General features: G+C 42.8%; 1 protein-coding gene across 1 annotated transcript in view; it reads left to right on the top strand.

The window, feature by feature from the left end:
• The window catches only part of NOTCH2 (notch receptor 2), a 177,485-nt gene that overhangs the window by 107,415 nt on the left and 49,539 nt on the right, over positions 1-20,531 (top strand). The window contains exons 6-12 of the mRNA XM_079932106.1: positions 8,584-8,817; positions 10,162-10,317; positions 10,857-11,045; positions 11,987-12,100; positions 12,908-13,021; positions 14,708-14,941; positions 18,869-18,979. Coding sequence (XP_079788232.1) covers positions 8,584-8,817; positions 10,162-10,317; positions 10,857-11,045; positions 11,987-12,100; positions 12,908-13,021; positions 14,708-14,941; positions 18,869-18,979 — 1,152 coding nt within the window. The remainder of the gene's footprint in view (positions 1-8,583; positions 8,818-10,161; positions 10,318-10,856; positions 11,046-11,986; positions 12,101-12,907; positions 13,022-14,707; positions 14,942-18,868; positions 18,980-20,531) is intronic.

The following is a 20,531-nucleotide window of genomic DNA, read 5'->3' as shown; positions in this document are numbered from 1 at the left end:
TTCAATTGAAGAAGTAAGGTACCCCACAATATAGAGTCACCCTTGAGACACAGTTGAAGGATTCAGGTCAAAAGGCAGGGTGAATTTGGTGTGGAATCAATGAGATGGAGTTCAGCAGCTAAGGAAGAGGGTGGAATGAGAGGCATGTGTATTGATGGGGGGATGTAAATAAGGGGGTGATGGGAAGTTTGGGAGTATGAATAGGATAGAGACACCCTAAAGGTGTGAGGGGATGAGTTGAAAGATGATTATTATTTTGAGGTTAGAATGACTTAAGTGAGAGAAGACAAGAGCAGATCAAATTTGTTTAACAAATATTTTTGATTACTTCTCAAGAAATATTATTAGCTGGGCATGTGCTAAGTGCTAGGGATTCACTGATGAAGTAAATAGTACCACCCATTTCTCCATGGAACTTACAGTCTAGTAACACAGACATAAAGCATATTATCTGTAAGATTTTGAACTATAATAAATACCTCGTGGGAAAAGTAGAGGTTATTAGCATATTAACAGGTAGAACTAGTTGAGTTTGGGGTAGGTATGTACTGTCTCTTTCAGCTGTGGACGGTGGGTATGAATTATTAGGGGATGGTTGAGCCTAAGAGTGCTCCAGGTACAGGGAACAGCTTGTGCAAAGACCTGTAGCGGGGAAAGATTGTGATCGTGTTGAGAAGGGATAAAAATAAAAAGCCAGAGTGCCTGGCACGAGTGGTATTTCAAGGGGAGAGACTGGAGAGGTAGGCAGAAAATGTAGCTAGGACTTAGAATTTTATCCTAAGTGTAATGGAAGGCATCAGAGGGCTTGAACAGGCAAATGGCAGAATCCACTGCACACGATGAGATTACGTTGGTGACTCTTTAGAAAAAAATAATTGATCAGGATGCAGGGAAACCAGGCTTTTGAGGAGGCCTGAAAAAGGTGATGGTGTCTAGGATTCATGGGAACGTTCACTGAGATTCTTGCGTTTATCTGCGTGTGTATCCCGCACACCTGCAGGATCCCCTTAGCCACTTGTAACCCTAGCCTCATATATACATATGTGTGCTTGTACGTTAGTGCGTGCACACAGCCCCTCATTAGGCAGACCCTGTAGACTCCAGTGTTTGTGCAAAATGTTTCAACCATCTTTCGTCCTGGGAAGTTGTAGAATAGTCAAGCTTGTCCTCTGCCCTTTCACTTCAGGAGCGGAATGGAAACTCTCCTGTGTGTAGAGGAGAAGGTTTGTAGGACGGAGGTTACAAGAATGTCCTGCTATGATATGAAAAGATGAAACTCCCCAACTCAGGAGCCTGTGTGACTGCTGGCTGGAAGCGTATATTGGAGACCGAATTCTCTTGACTTAACCAAAGAAGAGGAGGTAGCAGGGTCAGGGCAGGGGTCAGCCAAGCTCATTTTTACATGTTCCTCACGTGGTGATTGTTGTTGCTAATGAGAGCTGCCCCTTAGCAGGGCCGTTGATGTGGTGAAAGGTTCCCCCTGCCCAAGTTGAGAGGTGACTAGGAGGGCAGGGCTTCTTCCAGAAGTGCTAAGGCTCAGCGACCATTTCTTTTCTCTCCTTTTTTCCCCTTCCTCCTCTTGTTTCCCAGTCACTTGTAACTCCAGGTCAGATTGGTGATTTGTTTGTGGTGTGCTCAGAAAACCATAATGAACTGCTTGTATCCCGATGTCTTGCAGCTCATAAAATGCTGTCTGTTTAGTGGCCCTAAGCTCACATGGCTAGAACTGGATGCTCGTGAGGCCCAGGTCATAGTTCCCATTTCAGTACAGTCCTATTGGGTTCACTCTGTTATATTTTCTGACACAGGCACTGCCCATAGTCTTACTCATTCATCCTTTGCTTTTAAGACCATAGGACGGTGCAATAAGAAAAGATCATTATGAAAGTGACCCCACTCCTACAAAACCAATACCACGTACTTATTTTTCTTTTTTAAATAAATTTATTTTTTTAATTGCAGTATAGTAGATTTAGTGTTGTGTTAATTTCTGCTGTACAGCAAAGTGATTCAGTTATACATATGTATACATTCTCTTTAACTTTTTTTTTTTCCTCTGCGGCACACGGGCCTCTCACCGCCGTGGCTTCCCCCGCCACAGAGCACAGGCTCCGGACACGCAGGCCCAGCGGTCATGGCCCACGGGCCCAGCCGCTCCGCGGCACGTGGGATCTTCCCAGACCGGGGCACGAACCCGCGTCCCCTGCATCGGCAGGCGGACCCCCAACCACTGCGCCACCAGGGAAGCCCTGTATACATTCTTTTTAAAATTCTTTTCCATTATGGTTTATCATAGGATAATTGAGTATAGTTCCCTGTGCTATACAGTAGGACCTTGTTGTTTATCCATCCTATATATAATAGTTTGCATCTGCTAACCGCAGACTCCCTTCCCCACCCCCATCCCCCTTGGCAACCACAAGTCTGTTCTCTGTGTGTGAGTGTGTTTCTGTTTTGTAGATAGGTTCATTTGTGTCATATTTTATTTATTTATTTTTAATCAAAGTATAGTTGATTTGCAATATTTTAGTTTCAGGCGTACAGCACAGATTCAGTTTTATATATATATATATTCTTCTTCAGAGTCTCTTCCCTTATCGGTTATTACAAAATATTGAGTACAGTTTTTTGTGCCATACAGTAGGTCCTTGACATCACTAATTATTAGAGGAATGCAAGTCAAAACAACAGTGAGCTACCACCTCACACCAGTCAGAATGGCTGTCATCAAAAACTCTACATATAATAAATGCTGGGGAGGGTATGGAGAAAAGGGAACCCTCCTACACTGTTGGTGGGAACGTAAATTGGTACAGCCACTGTGGAGAACAGTATGAAGGTTCCTTAAAAAACTAAAAATAGAGCTACCATATGATCCTGTAATCCCACTCCTAGCCATATATCCAGAGAAAACCGTAATTCGAAAAGACACATGCACCCCAATGTTCATTGCAGCACTATTTACAATAGCCGAGACATGGAAGCAACCTAAGTGTCCATCGACAGATGAATGGATAAAGAAGATGTGGTACATATATACAATGGGATATTACTCAACCATAGGAAAGAATGAAATAATGCCATTTGCAGCAACATGGATGGAACTAGAGATTATCATACTAAGTGAAGTAAGTCAGACAGAGAAAGACAAATATCATATGATATCAATTATATGTAGGATCTAAAAAAACATAGAAATGAACTTATTTACAAAACAGACATAGAAAACAAACTTAAGGTTACCAAAGGGAAAGGGGGGTGGGAGGAGGGATAAACTAGGAGGCTGGATTAACATATATACACTACTATATATAAAATAGCACACTTGTTCTTAGTTGTATTATCTTCATTTGTAGCACGGCTTAGGCATCTTGCTCTTCCCATATGTTTCTCAACCCTGCCCTTTCCCTCAACAGTCATTTTGAAGACTAACTTGAAGTGTTGTGATCTCACACCCCAATGTCCTTTTCAGCACTTGATTTCCGTTTTTAATTTTGTCTATTTCTAATTCTTCTTCCAACTAGCTGTGTAAATGTGGACAAGTCACTGTACCTCTCTGGTCCTAGTTTTGTCTGTAAAATGAGCACATTAGGTTGAATCTAAGGTCTGTTTCACCACTGATGCTAAGTGTCTGGTACAGTGCCTGACATGTAAACCGAGGTGAATGGCCAACAAAGTCCTTGCTGTCATGGAGCTTATAGTCTAACAGAGACAGAGACTGCAAAACACGAATATAAAATTACACCATTTGATAAATGATAAGACAGACTGAATGGAGTAGGTGTAATGAAGGAGAAAAATGAGGAGTGTGAGCTTGGAGGTCTACTTACATTATAAGGAAGGTCAAGGTATGAAATATTAATTAGCCATATGAATAAGAGGAAGAAGGATATTTGAGGTGAAGAGAACAGGTTATGCAGAGGCTCTGAGGTAGGAAAGGAGCCAACAGTAAGCCATTGTGGCTATAGAGTAAAATATATGAAGGAAAGATAGAGATTTGAGATAGATTTATGAAACAAAAGCTGTCAGAGAATTATCAGTACATACAGGTGGCTCTGAGTGTTTAAGGTGTCAGCCAAGGGTTTGGTAGTGTAGCATTTCGTACCAAGTTAGTACAGACTCATAGTGGCAATAGAGAAAGTAGTTTCTAGAAACAAGTGGTTTCCTTTCTAATAGGAGATGGGAAAAGCCTAATAGCCCCCTGCTTTAGTCCCAATGTCAGATGCCAGTAGCCTGCAGTACCTGGCAGGTGAAATTAGTAAGAGGGATAATTGATGCCCTCAAAAACTTGCCTAACCGAGCTTTGTGCAACATATTTTGGGAGTCCACCAGCAGAGTTTGTGTGCCGACACAGGCTGAGACTTGTTTGGGTTGGAGGTGTAGTAGCTAGGCAGGGCATGGAAAGAACGCAGCTCTCGCTTTTCACCAGAGGCTTTTATGTGCTAGGTAGCTCCTAACTTAGTGCTTCCTCCTTCCCTCCCTACTAAAAGAAAGTCATTTGCTTTTAGTCCCTCCTGTATTCTACTGGCAGACTAATGTTCACATGCAACTTTGATCATACCTTCCCCCACCTGAGAGCCTGCAATAACTTCCCTTTGCTTGCTGTATCAAGTTCAGAATTCATGTTAGAATTCAAAGCCTCACATGGTCTCCAGCCTTTTCTCATTTCAAACCCCAACTAAGAATAGACTCCAGTCATTTTGACGTCTTCAAGGCCTAACCCTACCAACCTGAGTAAGCCTTCTTCCTCCAGCCGAGGCTGACGCTTCCTTGCCGTGGAGTAGTGGGGAAAGCTGAATGACCTCAGGCAATGGACTCAGCCCTTCTAGTAGATCTCCAAGAAACTTTCCTATTTCAGTACTTAGTGACTTTTTGTCTTTATTAATTTCTACCAAGGGTCTTCTTTTATTGTCTCATGCTCCCATGCCTTCTCTGTGTGCTTTAAGAGCCTAGGATCGGGAACTTAGTCTGTAGATCTTGTGGACCAAACCCAGGGCTGGATAGTTAACTGTGCTGCAGTAGAAAGAACAGTAGTTTTGGAGTCAAATTGATCTGAGTTTGAATGATAGTGCTCTGACTTACCAGTGTATGACTCTGGGTGGGGATGGTGGAGTTGGTGGTTACCTAACCTTTCTGAGCCTCACGTTTCTTATTTTTAGGCTTCTGCATTGGTTTCCTCCTTTGCCAAGAGGGGTGGTGACATGAAGGAAGTACAGTATGTTGGCAGACTTTCCACTGGGAATTTTGGAACAAGCAATTTAGTGGCACCCTGGTTACTGTTTTTATATTCTGAATGTAATGACTGGTTGCTAGAATTGGAATGAGGAAAAAATTCTGGCATAAATATGCCTGGGAAGGGTTTTGTTCTGGAGAAATGTGCCTGAACCTTAGAGAAAAATGATCAATTCTAGAAAAGATTATTTATAAGCCAGTATTCTCCTGACTCTGTAGATTTGATTTCTCTAACAGTATCTAACACCAAACACCTAAGGTATTTGATGAAGGCATCTAACCTTCAAAAATCACCCTCATTAGAAAAACAGTCAACTGTACTCAAAAAATACATTTGATTTTTTGGACATAATTTTCCCCAGTAATTTGATGGGGCGAGTCATGATTTTAATCTTCACCTTTCCTGTCCTGTCTCCTTCCCCATGCCTTTGTGTGCTTGGGAAGACTGAGATGCACAGAGATTGTTTTGATATGGTGAGATTCACACCTCAAGTCTTTGTTACGAATTTGAGAGTCAGCAGCTCTAGTTTAAATCCCAGCTCTCCCTGCCTCACAACGGGCAAGTTATTTTACTTCTCTGAGCCCGTTTCCTTAACTATAAATGAGATAATGATTGTGACAACTCAAGCACAATGCCTGGTTCATAGTACGCAATCAGTGACTCTTGGTTTCCTTTCCCAAGAGAACAAAACTTTCATTCCAAGCATTGTTTCATTAACCTAGTCTGTCTTACTACAATATTTAAGTGTCTGGGTATTATAATGCATATGAAATACATATGAGATGTTTTAAAATCACAGTGTCTCATACTCAGAATTATCACAGAGCCAATAAGAAAGAAAAATAACATCCAAATTTCTCACATTCAGCAAGTCAGTTTGGTTTGACGATAGCATGGTACTTGAGTCATAGGTGTAAGAGACAAGACTCTCAGTAATTTCCAGGTTACAGAAACTCTTCACCTGCTTCTTGGTTATGTTTTCATTTCTAAATCCCACCTGCATCTTAATTACACACCTGTCTTTAATCTGAGGTAGCATTTCTGCCAGTAAAGTGGGGGAGCAAAGCTTTCTATACTAAATGACATCGTCTCCCCTGGGGAAGTGATTACTCCTGCACTCATTCGCTCACTCACTCACTTTGTATTAGTTAATACTGCAGGTTGCAATTGACAGATCCCCATCTGAAATTAGGGAAACCTGTTGGAAGGGACATCTCTCAGAATGGCTGTGCTCTTGAATGGACTTATGAAGAGTCGGTCTTTGGGAACAATTGGAACCAGTAACTTGAATGCCCCCAGATTCTATTTTTCTTTTCTTGTGTACTTCTGATTCACTGTTATCATTTTGTGTGTAGACTGGTCATGTTATTCTTTTGGTCCATGTGGTAGAGGGTCTCTAGTCCAAAAGCTTGGAAAAGAGACACAGTGACAGTTTGTATAAGATGCCCATCCTGGATCAGTCAGCTGTGACCAGGAAGGCATATGCATGATCATGTAAAGACATGGCGGCTCCTTCAAGAATTATGTGGATGAAGTGGGGTGAGGAGAGCAGCACAGAAGAGGGTCCTGAGCGCAGAGTTCCAGAGATGCCCACACACCCATTCTGCCATCTTAGGTAGAGGGTTCTTAGCTGGGAATACAAAAAATATCCCTGAACTGAGGTTGCTTGCAGCCAAGTGATGGGAGATTGCTGTGCGATCAAAGAAGTGCAATAGAATGATGTTGGTTCTGTAATAATGGATGTATAGGTTAGATAGGAGTAAAGAATAGGTTGTCAGTTAGGTTGGATCAGACACAGCTAGCTTCTGTTAGCAGTGATGGCTACACATTTGGGCACTTTGCAGACTCTGGAAGTACTTGAGCCAAGTTGAATTGTTATCTGGGGACTAGGTATAGCCTTGGCATTTTCTGAGTATAAAAGTCCTGTGCTTTGTCATTAAGAGGCCTCTTCATCAGAGTGCCTTTTTGAGTTATCCAGTGAGTTTTTGACAGAGAAAGAATTAAGGACACCTTGAGGTTTTTTGGGTTTTAGCCACTTGTCATGTTCTGTTTTAGAGAATTCATATGACCTGAATATTCATTCCCTTTGGTAGCTCCCTAAACTGGTATTAAAAGACCTCTGATAAGAAAGATTCATCAGTTTGTTTTACAACTCAGGTGGCCTGGCACTAAATGCTTGCTAATCACAACTTCCTTGCTTATAAGTCGATTGTCACTGGGCCTAAGAGCCTTTGCCATAGTCCCCCATCCTTGCTCTCATAGTGACCTGCAGTCCATGCAGAAGTGGTCTTATTATCATCCTTCAGTTTGCTTTTTTAGGCAGAACAAACTGATCCTTTTCCATCTTCTACTACATTAGGTCGGCTTCCCACATCTTATTCCACTAATCCAGTATTTGCTCCAGTCTCATCATCTTGGGTTTGCCTTTCACATTCATATTTTACCATGGCTCTTATTGTCCTTAGTTCCTTAATTTCTTCTCTCTACCCTTGCTTGCCCTTACCATTATCATTATTATTTTTTAATTATTATTTCTTTCTTTCTTTTTTTTTTGTTTTTGCGGTACGCAGGCCTCTCACTGTTGTGGCCTCTCCCGTTGCGGAGCACAGGCTCCGGACGCGCAGGCTCAGCGGCCATGGCTCACGGGCCCAGCCGCTCTGCGGCATGTGGGATCCTCCCGGACCGGGGCACGAACCCGTGTCCCCTGCATCGGCAGGTGGACTCCCAACCACTGCGCCACCAGGGAAGCCCTACCGTTATTTTTAATTAAACCTTTTATTTTGAGATAATTATAGTTTCACACAAAGTTATAAGAATTAACAGAGAGATACTGTTTACCCTTAACCAAGTCTTCCCCAATGGTAACATCGCCCTGCAGAACTACTATCCAGCAGCATAAACAGGATGTTGACATTGATACGGTCAAGATATAGAACAGTAGCCCTAAAGCTTTGATTTTTAGGTTGCTTCTCATTATTCTTGTCCTTACTCATCTCTTAGACTCTTCTCTCCTTGCTCTTCTCACTTATGTATTCATTGTCCCAGGGATTTAACCAAATCAGATTTAAGGATCTTAGAAGACTCAATTTTCTCTTTGATAGGTTGGCTAGATTTCATGGTGTCAGAGTTTCTAGAGATGGCAACTTGCATTCTGTAAATTATTTGCCTGGAATAACTATATGGATGTCTCAAGGTGGCCTTAAAATTCATGTGAGGACCTGGTCTGCTGTGAGTTAATTTTGCCTCAATTTCAGGCAGGTCACATGAGGGTGAAGAGTGTGTCAGGGCTGGTATGGTACTAATCCTCTGAGACTTAAGAACCCTAATCAAAGGCGCTTTCCCCCCCAAAGGACAGTTCTGCACAGAGGATGTGGATGAGTGCCTGCTGCAACCCAATGCCTGTCAGAACGGGGGCACCTGTACCAACCGCAATGGGGGCTATGGCTGTGTGTGTGTTAATGGCTGGAGTGGAGATGACTGCAGTGAGAACATTGATGACTGCGCCTTCGCCTCCTGCACTCCAGGCTCCACCTGCATTGATCGTGTGGCCTCCTTCTCTTGCATGTGCCCAGAAGGAAAGGCAGGTAAGGCCAGCGGAAGAACAGAGCTGGAAATGAGGGAAAGGGCTGGTGAGCCGTCGGGATTTCTGCCTCCTTCTCTTTCTTCCCTTTTGGGGTATGTCCTTTTAATTTCCATCTGTAGGAACATGCCTCTCAAAGCTGTTCTTCTGGAAATGTAATTAGCCCAAGTGCTGTGAAATTAGTTTTCTTCCTTAGGACTTTTGGCTCTCAACTCTGTGTACCTCAGTTTTTCATCCCTCCAAAATGAAAGTTAGCAACTATTGCCTTGGGAACATCTATAGCCCTCCTTAAGATTTTAAGCTGAAAGGCAACTCCGAAATTAAGATGAATTTCTCAGAAATTAAGACAAAATTACTCACAAATGGATGTAGGCAGTTAATTTTAAGAAGAAATAATCCATTTACTCAGAAAAAGCTGGCAAGAGGGAAACAAGTGCATTCCAGCTCTCCATATTGTCCTCTAAGGGAAGGTTTTTACAGACTGCAAAGTTAACCTTGCTCTAGCCTTTCAGTTTAACAGCTTCTGGTTCTAGGAATAGAGCAGTGAAGGGAGGAATGTGATGGAAGGAGATTGCTTAGTGAGAGAACTTGGTGCCTAGCAGTTTTGAAATGTTCTTATATCTATGCCTTTCCGAAAGCCCCACCTCCAGCTTTGTAGAAGAAGCCTTAGTCACCTCTTCTTAAGCTAATTTCAGACTGGAAAATCCAGTTCCCATGTGAACTCTGCAGAACATGGGGCCTAGTAATATCTTCAGAGTCCTGAGGGCACTTGAGCCAGGAATGTTGACACTATTAAAAAGCTGCCCGAGTATAGGCTGATGACGTTCAGCTGGTTTTTTCTTCTGAGGCTCGTGAAATGCAGGTGGCCCCAAGATGATCAGGTAGCATGATCTTGGGAAAGAAAGTAGGTTGCCTAATAAAATATAGGATGTATGTATTGTTTGGGACATATAGTAAATAATTATTTGTTGTTTCTCTGAAATTCAAATTGAACTGGGAGTCCTCTATTTTTATTTGTTAACTAAACATGACAGCACAATGGGAAGTATATCTCCCTTTTCCTGTCTCCATCATCTAACCATCTCACTTTATGGCCTCACTTTATCTACCCTTGGGGAGGGGTCCAGCTAAGGGCTCAGGGTCAGGCTATCAGGGTTGTCTGCAGAAGCTCCTTGCTTTGCTGCTGCCTGCAGCATGTCCCTAAGATTGGGTCAGGAAATTGCCTCTAAATCTTCATGTTGGATTTTGATGTGCCAGTCATAAGGTTTTCCCTCCTCCGTGAAAGAGAAAACTGTTCCCCAAGTAAGGGACATTTTCTCTGTCTTCTCCTTACCCCACCCTGTGATAGGTCTCTTATGTCATCTGGACGATGCATGCATCAGCAACCCCTGCCACAAGGGGGCACTGTGTGACACCAACCCTCTGAACGGGCAGTATATTTGCACCTGTCCACAAGGCTACAAAGGGGGTGACTGTACAGAAGATGTGGATGAGTGTGCCATGGGTGAGTACACAGAACCTTTCCGATTCCTCATGGTGTCTGTCGAGCTCAGCAAGCATTTAAGCTGAAGCGCATTTTACTCTACGAGCATGTTTCACCCAAACCTCGGATCTCACCTGTTACATGCCCACTGTTCACAGCTAACCTTTCAGTGTAACCATATATTCTATTCTGGGAACTGAAATATATAGAAGGTTTGTACTTGACTCTTAACATAAAGCCCTACCTTAGTGACAGTTTGGGCATAAGAACAGTAGAGACTCACAAGAGTTGAGGTTGTCCTGATTTGTCTTTCTTTCCTTATTTCCTCCCTTCCTCCCTTCCTTCCCTCCCTCCCTCCCTCCCTCCTTCCTTCCTTCATCTTGTTTATTTATTTACTTACTTGCTTATTGATTGATTGATTAGAAGAAAATAGGAAATTGAGAACCCGATTATTAAAGACCTGGCCCTAATGCTAATAATCTGACCCACTTCTGTAGTCCACGTTTGTGGAAGCCCCATCAAGTGCTCTGATCCTGGTGATTGGTGCTTGTGTCTTCCAGCCAATAGCAATCCTTGTGAGCATGCGGGAAAATGTGTGAACACAGATGGTGCCTTCCACTGTGAGTGTCTGAAGGGCTATGCAGGGCCTCGTTGCGAGATGGACATCAACGAGTGCCATTCAGACCCCTGCAAGAATGATGCCACCTGTCTGGATAAGATTGGAGGCTTCACATGTCTGTGCATGCCAGGTACATGGGCCATCAGTGTGTGGGATCTAGACAGGAGGCACTGCCCTGTGCTTCTCTTAGGCAGAGCAGTCAGTATAGCGTGGCAATTCCATAAGCTCTGTTACCATTTAATCCCCCGCCAAGGGGACCCTTAAGGAGTAAGGCCATCTTAGAATTCTTAGAGCTATGAAAAGCAATCCCATTATGTCAAAACCCAGATACATGTGAGAGAAAAATTCAGAAGATTTTTAAAATGCAAGTATACTTTGATTTAATAAAGGATTTATCATAAAAATTCTTTAAATAGCAAGCTTTCCTTACCCCCTGATATGTTACAAATAGCATACCATTCCATTTATAGAAAATAATTTTACCCATAATTGTATAGGCTTTTGCCATTTACCTCATAGTGAGATACACATGCTTTGTTATACTCTGGAACTCTTCTGCAGAGACCATTGCTTGAATCCTCAGACAGCACCGCTAAACCCAGCTTAAAAATGACGGCTGTCAGTGGCTGCTTTGCCTGATTGAGGGTGCTGGCCTCTCTAGCCTTGGCAGGCCTTCCTGACCTTTACTTGCACCCTGAGAGCAACAGCGTCTCTGACTCAGCTGGTCTTTAGGAACTTGGACTGGGGACCCTGTGGGCCTGGCACTGTCCTGAAAGCAAAGCCTGGACTGATCAGAGAATGTGGTTCGGTCTTTGTTGGCATGCTAGGTCTTAGCAAGGTCTTTGGAGGTGACCTCTTCCCCCTCTCCACAGAGGCATGGATATCCCAGAATATTCCCCTGTCTGGCTGTTGCTTACAGTGACTGTTTCCAATCATAGCAGAGTCCTCTTTTCCCTCTGCAGAAATGTTCATACTCATAGAGGATATAGTCATCTTTGCAACTTTGTGCTTTCTTGGCTAGAACACGCCTTTGTCTTTTTCTAAGCCACTTGTGTGGTCCATTTTGTCCAGGTTTCAAAGGTGTGCATTGTGAATTGGAGATAAATGAATGTCAGAGCAACCCTTGCGTGAACAATGGACAGTGTGTGGATAAAGTCAATCGCTTCCAGTGTCTGTGTCCGCCTGGTAAATGCCCACCACCTGCCCCCGTTTTCTTTGAAAGCATAAAGCTGGCTGACCACAGGGACGGGAGGAGGGAGAGAACGTGTGTGGGCTGTACATGAGGAAGTCATTAAAGTGAGTGCTTCAGGATAGGAGTGTGTGTGTACAGAAATGGGGGATTTGTTTCAGCCAGTGTGTCTTCCAAATCCTTTGTGGCCAGAAGTCCAAGTCTATTCTGAATGACCCATGACCTCTCTGTCTGTGTGTACATTTGGGAAAGTTCATACCTCACGGAAGCCTTAGTTCTAGGTTATTCAGGATTTTATTTTTTCCTGTGGGTCATATTCTTGAAACCTTTCTGTGAGATGATTATTTTTAGACATTTCACCCATGGGTACAGAAACAGCACAAGGCGATTCTTTGCAGAGAATGCTGTGTCTCTCCTTTGGCTCCCCAAAGCTGTTGTTGAAGACGTGCTAAATTTTCTGCCAGAGTCTATAGCCTCTCTTGTTTCTTTAGAGAGGAGGTCCCAGTTCTTCTGAAGCTACATTCACTTGTTAGGGGGCTCTGCCTATAACCATTCAGTCCCTACTTTAACTAGAAGTGAACTCTGTGCTGGGAAGAAAAAGGTAGAGAGACACACAGGTACCTCTGATGCCCTGAGCCTAACCCAGTTATCCTAGTTACCTGTTGGGTAGAATAATTCTACATTTGCTGACCCATGGGTATAAACCCTGCCAATAACAACCCAGTTCTCTTTGGGCATCATTCTCATAGTAAGGAAGGCATAGGATAACCCTTTGACTTGTGTCATCGCTGTACCCTTTTCAGGTTTCACTGGGCCAGTTTGCCAGATCGATATTGACGACTGTTCCAGTACTCCATGTCTGAATGGGGCAAAGTGTATAGATCACCCAAATGGTTATGAATGCCAGTGCGCCACAGGTAAGAATTTTTCACTTCTTATTCCCCTGGTAGGTCTGCCTGAACAAAACAGGAGACCGTCCTCTTCTAGCTGCCCTGCCAGGCCAGTCCACTAACATGGGCTGCTCTGGGTTTAGAAAGAGCTTCTTCCAAGCCTCTTTCTTGCTGCTCTCTGACTGTTTCCTCTACAACACCTGCCTCCTTCACCACAGTCGTGGCCTGGCCTGGACATTTCCATTTGGTGCCCCTGTCTTTCTTGGGCAGATTTTGGCAACGGTGAGTTTCCAGCTGGCTTGACCTACTCCTTTGGAAAAGGGAAGAGTTCCAGGTGAAAGCTATTTTTCACTGGGGCTTCTCAGCAGGAGACCTGTCTCTGTGTTTCTTGAGGCAAGTGATCGAACAAAGGCCCAGAAATCTGGGGGCAGTGGTGTGCAAGTGCAGAGGTTTTCTGCATAAAAGATGACTGATGCTTTGAGAGTTGGATGTGTATTTGAACGGGGGAGGGAGCCCTGTCTGGGAAAGTTTGGGTCCTCTTTCCTGACTTCTGCTACTAGGGTCAAAAAGAATGTTTACAAATATTCTACATTTCTGATCTGTGGCGACATTTCTAATTTGGGAGTAGATTTGAATAAGCCAAATGTCCCTTATTACACATTTGCTTCTGCACAGACCATCATTGTGTAGAAAAGGACTAGAAATTAGTAGCAAACATGAATTCCCAGTTTCTTTTTTCATCTGACTGTTTAAGAAAGGAGTTATGAATATAATTCAAGATATTTTTTCTTCTTTTAGAAGATGGAGTCTTAAAGGATTTTAAGCATCATGTGCATGATTTTTTTTGTGATCACAGAAAAGCAAACTAAGTCATAACAATAAACACAGAGAATTACTATTTCAGTAGTATTGGAACATTACCACTTGTTAGGCCTACTTAGAGAGGGCCCTGTCAGATGGTCCACTTAATTTTCTTCTCTTTTCACAAACGTTTGTTTCTGGTTGGAGAGGTTTCAGGTTTTGTCTTCCTCTGGCCAGATTATGCTTGTGGAGAATAACCTTCACTGGAGAGAATTTACAAAGCTTGAACTCATGTTTAAACGGGAGGAGAGCCCTCCTAGAGTCTTTTAAAAGGATTTAATGTTGAATAAAGGAACTTTTATTTGTCCCTTTTCTTTTAACTGTCATAACTTGTTCATTCATTTTATTTAACAAGTATTTATTAAAAGCTTACTGTATATGCATAGATCCCTGGGAGGTTGAGAGGAACAGAGAAAAGTTCTCTGTCCTCTCAGGTCAGAATTGGGAAGATAAGGTACATGAAACCATTAATATAGTACCTGTATATGCAGTTGGGTTTGGGAGGAAAGGAATATAGAGGTAAATATATTAAGGAAAAATATTGAGAGCTATTCCCCACTGAAGTCCAATATTAAATGAAGATGCAGTTAAAGCGTCTCTGCAATGAAATTATTATTTAGAAAAAGCTATTTGAATTCTACAAATTTGACTTGAAAAACTTTATTTTAAGCAAAACTCTCTAGGCTTGCCTTATAAATCAATGCAAATAGTCAGTTCCAACTGCTCATTGCCTGCAGTATGAATTGTTTAAGACTTGGGATGTGTAGGATAAGTGGATGCCGGCTACATTTATGTTCAGGTATGCAATGTCTGCCTTGGTTTTTAAGCATCTTTGGTACAATTTCTTCCAAGGATTCACTGGTGTGTTGTGTGAGGAGAACATTGACAACTGTGACCCCGATCCTTGCCACCATGGCCAGTGTCAGGATGGGATTGATTCCTACACCTGCGTCTGCAATCCAGGGTACATGGGCGCCATCTGCAGCGACCAGATAGATGAATGTTACAGCAGCCCTTGCTTGAATGAGGGTCGCTGCATCGACCTGGTAAATGGTTACCAGTGCAACTGCCAGCCAGGCACATCAGGTAAGCCCACGCCGTATTTCCTTCGGAGTTTTCACTGTTTTTCAGAAACAATTTATGCAGATGTCTCAGGCGTTCTTGGCATATGCGTAGATACCTAAAAAACAGTCTTGATTCTGAGAAGCTCAGCCAGAGCCATGGCCAGAAGTGTCTCAGAGGCAGATGGCTCTCGCCAGTAGAGGAATGAGAGACAATAGCTTTGCAAAGCTGATGGCTTTATGTGTGTGTTTTTCATTAAAAGGAGGCACACCACTTCAAAAAATTGAAATTATTATTTAAAATTGAAAGCCATCTTGCCTTTGTGGCTTGATTTGATCATCTTTGTTTCTTTAACCTCCACCTCAATCAGATTAATGAAGTTGGTCCTCCCTCCCTGCCTCCAGTTCTTCCAATAGTTTTTCCTCTGTTTCAGAGTCCAGTATTTTTTTTTTTTTTTTTTTTTGCAGTACGCAGGCCTCTCACTGCTGCGGCCTCTCCCGTTGCGGAGCACAGGCTCCAGACGCGCAGGCCCAGAGGACAGGGCTCACGGGCCCAGCCACTTTGTGGCATGTGGGATCTTCCCGGGCCGGGGCACAAACCCGCGTCCCCTGCATCGGCAGGCGGACTCTCAACCACTGCGCCACCAGGGAAGCCCAGAGTCCAGTATTTTTAATGTGACACTTTTCTCCTGGTATTTTTCTCTGGTGGGCCTTGGCCATCTGGGGGGCGGGGAATCTAAAGGAGAGGAGAGACTTTGCAACACGTTCCATTGTCAGTTAGAATGCAGAGCTGCCATTTCCCATCCCAAGTTCCTTGCTGTTTCCTGAGTCCAGTTGAATGACTCCTCGTTAGTCGTGAGGGCATGCTGCTCCTTGCTGGGGAAATGTTGAATTGTTTTCTCAGGCAGCAGCATTTCACAGGTTTCAGTAGATCCTGTTTTATTTATTCGAGGAATAATTATGGTCACAACTGTGGTTAATGGACAGAGAAGTTCTGTGTCTCCGATCAAAGGAAAATGTATTAGTGGAAGATTAACTAGTGTGTGCCTTTGTTAGAAGGGAACCTGCCAATACGAGGAGTGATTTATTGAGAACTCATTTTCCATTTAAGGAAAATGGCCTATGTAGGGGGCAGAGGTGGGGGAGGAGGTTAGCTGCCCTCATTTCATCTTGTTATTTCCAAATCCATTTCTTCAAACTTGTCAAAGGCCTGGTCTTCATCCAGGAACCCGTACATGCCAAGTTTGAAAACAAAGTCCTTTTTGAGTTGCTCAAGCATACGAGAAACATCCCATGCCTTCCCAGTTGAAAATGCCTTCCCCCTCCCCACGTTTAGATAACTCAGTAAAAGAGCTGAATAGATCTTTGTGAAACCTTCCAAAAGCAATTTGCTTCCGGGCTGGTCCCCCGACATGAGAAATTGCAGTACGGAAAGAAATTTGAGAGATTTACAAGCGATTGAATGGATGCCTTTAGAATGGTGGGGCTGTTTTAGGCTTTGCTGTTGTTCCCGTTACAACAAATGTACTGGACACCTGGGTGAGTGGTGGGCTGGCAAGCACTTTGTTTTCTCTGGGATTATATAATAATGCCAGGTTGGGTCAGGTGTGTTCCCTGGGGAGGAGAGAGAAGTCAAGGTGAAAGTAGCTGTCAGTGAGAAAGGCAAGCAGTGAATAACAGTGGTGTGCAGGCAGCATAGAGAGGGAAGGCCCTGGTTCTCTCAGAAAACGGCCAGATCCATTCCTGTGGCTGTTTGGAGTATTAAAGCAAAGAGATGCAGGCAACATAAAGAGATCTTGGCCTGTAATGGGTGGAGAAAGACCTGGCATGTACCAGGAGCCTGGGTGAAAGGATTCATTCAATCCATCATTATGAATAGACTCTCGAGTTCTAGAATAAGAATCCACAACCCATTCATAATATAGTCTGAGTTGGTAGGTTGGAGTTTGGATGCGTGTGTGGATAGAGGGATGCTTTACAACTTGCTGGTTATAATTGTGGTTTCTCACTCAGTAAGTACTTAAAGTGCAATGCACTACCCAGAATCACTTTTGATACTTTTGATACCTGTGATCTTCAGTGAGTTTTTTTGGGTTTCAAGTCACAGAAACCACCTTGACTAGCTAAAAGAATCATCAACAAACAAGCAAACAACAACTACAAAACAGACAAGCAGAAAGAATTTTGTGAAAGCACACAGAAGTATCTTACAGATGCCAAGTGAGAATTGAACAATGTGGCTTTGGGGGGATGAGCAGGAAGTAAGGGCCACATGCAGACCATAGGTCACACAGTTCATGTTCCAATGTCTCAGTGAGATAATCTCATTGGCCCGGCTTGAACTGGGTGTCTCTTCCTGCTAGAATGAAACATGGGTTTGGGGGCAGAGTCACATTGGACCTCCATGGCTGTTTGGGGCCTGCCTTGGTCCATTGCGAGTAAACGGGGGTTGTCAAACAAGGGCTAGACACATCTCCTAAAGGTATCCATTTGTAATCAAAGAATATTGAAGCCTTGCCTCATCTGTGGCCAGTAGGGCAGTATAGCCTCATCAATCACAGAATGACCAGTATGGTATGGTGAAGTGTATGGAATCCAGAGAGCTGGGTTCACGTCCTAACTGTGCTGACGCAATTGCGCAAGTTCATGATAAAATGGGTGTAACACAGCTTGATTTGCCAGTGGAGTGAGGAGAATAAAGTTATGGAATGTAGGAGGCAGAGTACTTGGCTCATGATAATGGCTCAACAGATGGTTAATATAGTAATTATTATCAATAAATATTAATATAAAGTGTGAGTGAATAAAAACTATGGCATTTTGTTGTGGAAGTTTCGTTTATTAGTTTACATCCTAACTATCAGGCTTTATTTTTAGACTTTTTAAACTACCAAGATATTCTTCTACTATGATACCCAACCACATCACTAAATTCATGTTAAATAAATAATGAAATGTCATGAGTAGTTTTAGAGAATAATGGTAACAATAATGATTGGTGTATCTCTACCATTTAGTTACCCATATCTACAATTAAACCTTCCTAAATAGAGCCAAACTCTACCATTCATCTGAGGAACAGACCAGGAGGAAGGCGGCATACCCCAGAACGAAGTTACCAGACTCTTTATCCTGAACTTTAGCCCATCATAGGGACAGTCAGTATCAAGCTTGTAGTAGTAGATACAAGTTCCAAAATTCTAATTTTCATGTGAAAGCTTAAATTTTATCTTTGGAGCACAGTACTGTCACAGTTGTTTTCCTTGAAATGGCAGGTTTATTTCTCTCACTTAATGTTTGCTACATACTTAAGTCTGAATAGCCCTGGTTTGTCCGTCAGTTGTTCTTTCAATTAAAATGGGATTCTTTGAACAAAGCAACTGTTTCAGTTCAGTCCTCAAACAATCACACAACTGCTTTTCCTGGAGACGGCTCTGAAGGTTGGCATGCCACAGAATTGCTTTATGTGTATTTTCCATTTCATCACACAGAACAGTAGCGGTATACTCAAGGGTCAAGGTATAATCAAATTATAAAGTTAAGAATTTTGACAGCTTGACCAAAGTCATTCTTAAGTGAAGCTATCTTTTTGTTTTGTGTTAACCGAGTACATGGAGGTGAAGAATAAAAAGACCCCTAGTACAATTTGGTGCCACTGCCTTGATTCCTGTTAAGATGCCGGCAGTCCTGCCCCCATTGCTTTTGCATCATTAGTGCAAATTCCAACACAATGAAAACAACGAATAGTGGCTTAGTATGGTTAATATAATCATTTTGACCTCGTGATGCCCCGATGGGGCCTGGAGGACTGCACTTTGAGAACTGCTCCTTTCCTGCATCCAGGGTTGGCTGGGTACTCTTTAGATTCCTTAACACCTAGCACCACAAGCAGAGATCATTGGTATTTTCTGTGCTGATATTGCGTGGTTTCTCTTTGCTTTCATCTCTGCAGGTGTTAACTGTGAGATCAATTTTGATGACTGTGCAAGTAGCCCTTGTGTCCATGGGGTGTGTATGGATGGCGTTAATCGTTACAGCTGCGTCTGCTCGCCAGGATTCACAGGTAACGCTCCTTTTTGTTGGGTGCCTCCTCCTTCAGCCCCATCACTTTGGGAAAAGGGCATCTAAAGAAAAAGTACTTTTCAAATATTTCCTATTTCTTTGTCTCTTGGAAAGTTAGAAGTTTGATTCTGTGCTTCTCTGGCCCAGTTTTCTACTTACAGGGCTTCCCTAAACTGTAACATGAAACTTTTCATTAGTTCGGGTTTTTAGGCCATGTGTTTATAACTACCTGAAAAGAATTTCTTTTCAGACTTGAATTATATAGCTTTCAAAGCCACCCTTATTTTTCTGCACTTAGTAGTGAATACCTTCTGTAAAGGCATGGCCAAGGTAAAATTCTATGAAAACACTAAATGCTTTCTTCTGACTACTTCCTCTTATGGGGGATTGTTGGGTAAGGCCAAAACTTGGGAGGATCAAACTATTTTTGGCTAGCACAGAGAGGTTTTTTTTCTCTCTAGGAGGAAGAAGGTAAGTGACTAAGATAAAATTGGTTATAATTCTTCCTAAATTGTAAGCAGCTAGAACATTTATACACACACCATGTGTGCACACACACAAACTCACATGCATCTTCTCTTTGACCTCTTTCGTTGCTAATAAGATTACCCTCCTGATGAAAACGTGCTAGAGGTTACTGAGCCTCTACTGAAGGCTTTTACTGACACATCCGTTTGTTAATGGCACCGTCAGAGAGCATATAATGTGCCTGTCGCATTCTCTCTAGACAGTGCCACATAGAAGCAGGCACTTACATAATGATGTTACCATTTAATAAATACCATGTGTTCATTTGCAACCAATGTGAGAAACTTCCCATGGAGTTCTTTAAACTGTGATGTCAAAAGGCCATCAGAGCCAAGTGAAGAGATACCTCTTGCTTGCCAGAAACGTACCCCTCTCTGTACTTCACAAGCCTTTGCACTGCGTGGTGTGATTGTGGACATGAGAGAGGAATGCTTATGGCCCACATGGGTCACCGTAATATCTGCTCAGTGGAAGATAACTCAGAAGACAGGTGTGATGAAACCTCTTATATCTAGTGCCCAGCACTGCTGGTATAGCCAGACGTACTTCTGTGTTCTGAAACGTGTTACTCCAACATTAAGTGACAGCCAACTGAATACACAAAAATTCCTGCTAGGTAGAATGACATATGCATTTTTCAAGGCCTTATTTTGAGCTAGGCATTAAATTAAGTGCCTAACCTCATTGAATTGTCACTGCTATTATTATTTCTGCAGTATTGATGAGAAACCCAGAGCTCAAGAGAGCTTAAGTAACAGTACTAGTGCACTGCGGCCAGCATTCCACCCCAGGGGGTCCTACTCTAGAGTCCATACTCATTCCCACTTCACTGGACAGCCTAAGTAGGTCCCTGCTGTGGTTTCTTTTTACATATGTAAGCCTCAGACTCATCTTAAATTTTTTGGAAATGTCAGTGAATCATATGTTCTCTCTTTTTAACATTTAGCAAATCAGGAAGGTCAAAGAGGGAGGACATAGGCTAAAAATATTCTAAAATAAACTTAAGGTGTAGCATGAAACTGCAT

Source organism: Stenella coeruleoalba, assembly GCF_951394435.1.
Source record: "Stenella coeruleoalba genome assembly, chromosome: 1".
Classification (NCBI taxonomy): Eukaryota; Metazoa; Chordata; class Mammalia; order Artiodactyla; family Delphinidae; genus Stenella; species Stenella coeruleoalba.
Note: the sequence above shows the minus strand (reverse complement) of the source record. Positions and strands in the feature narration are given on the sequence as shown.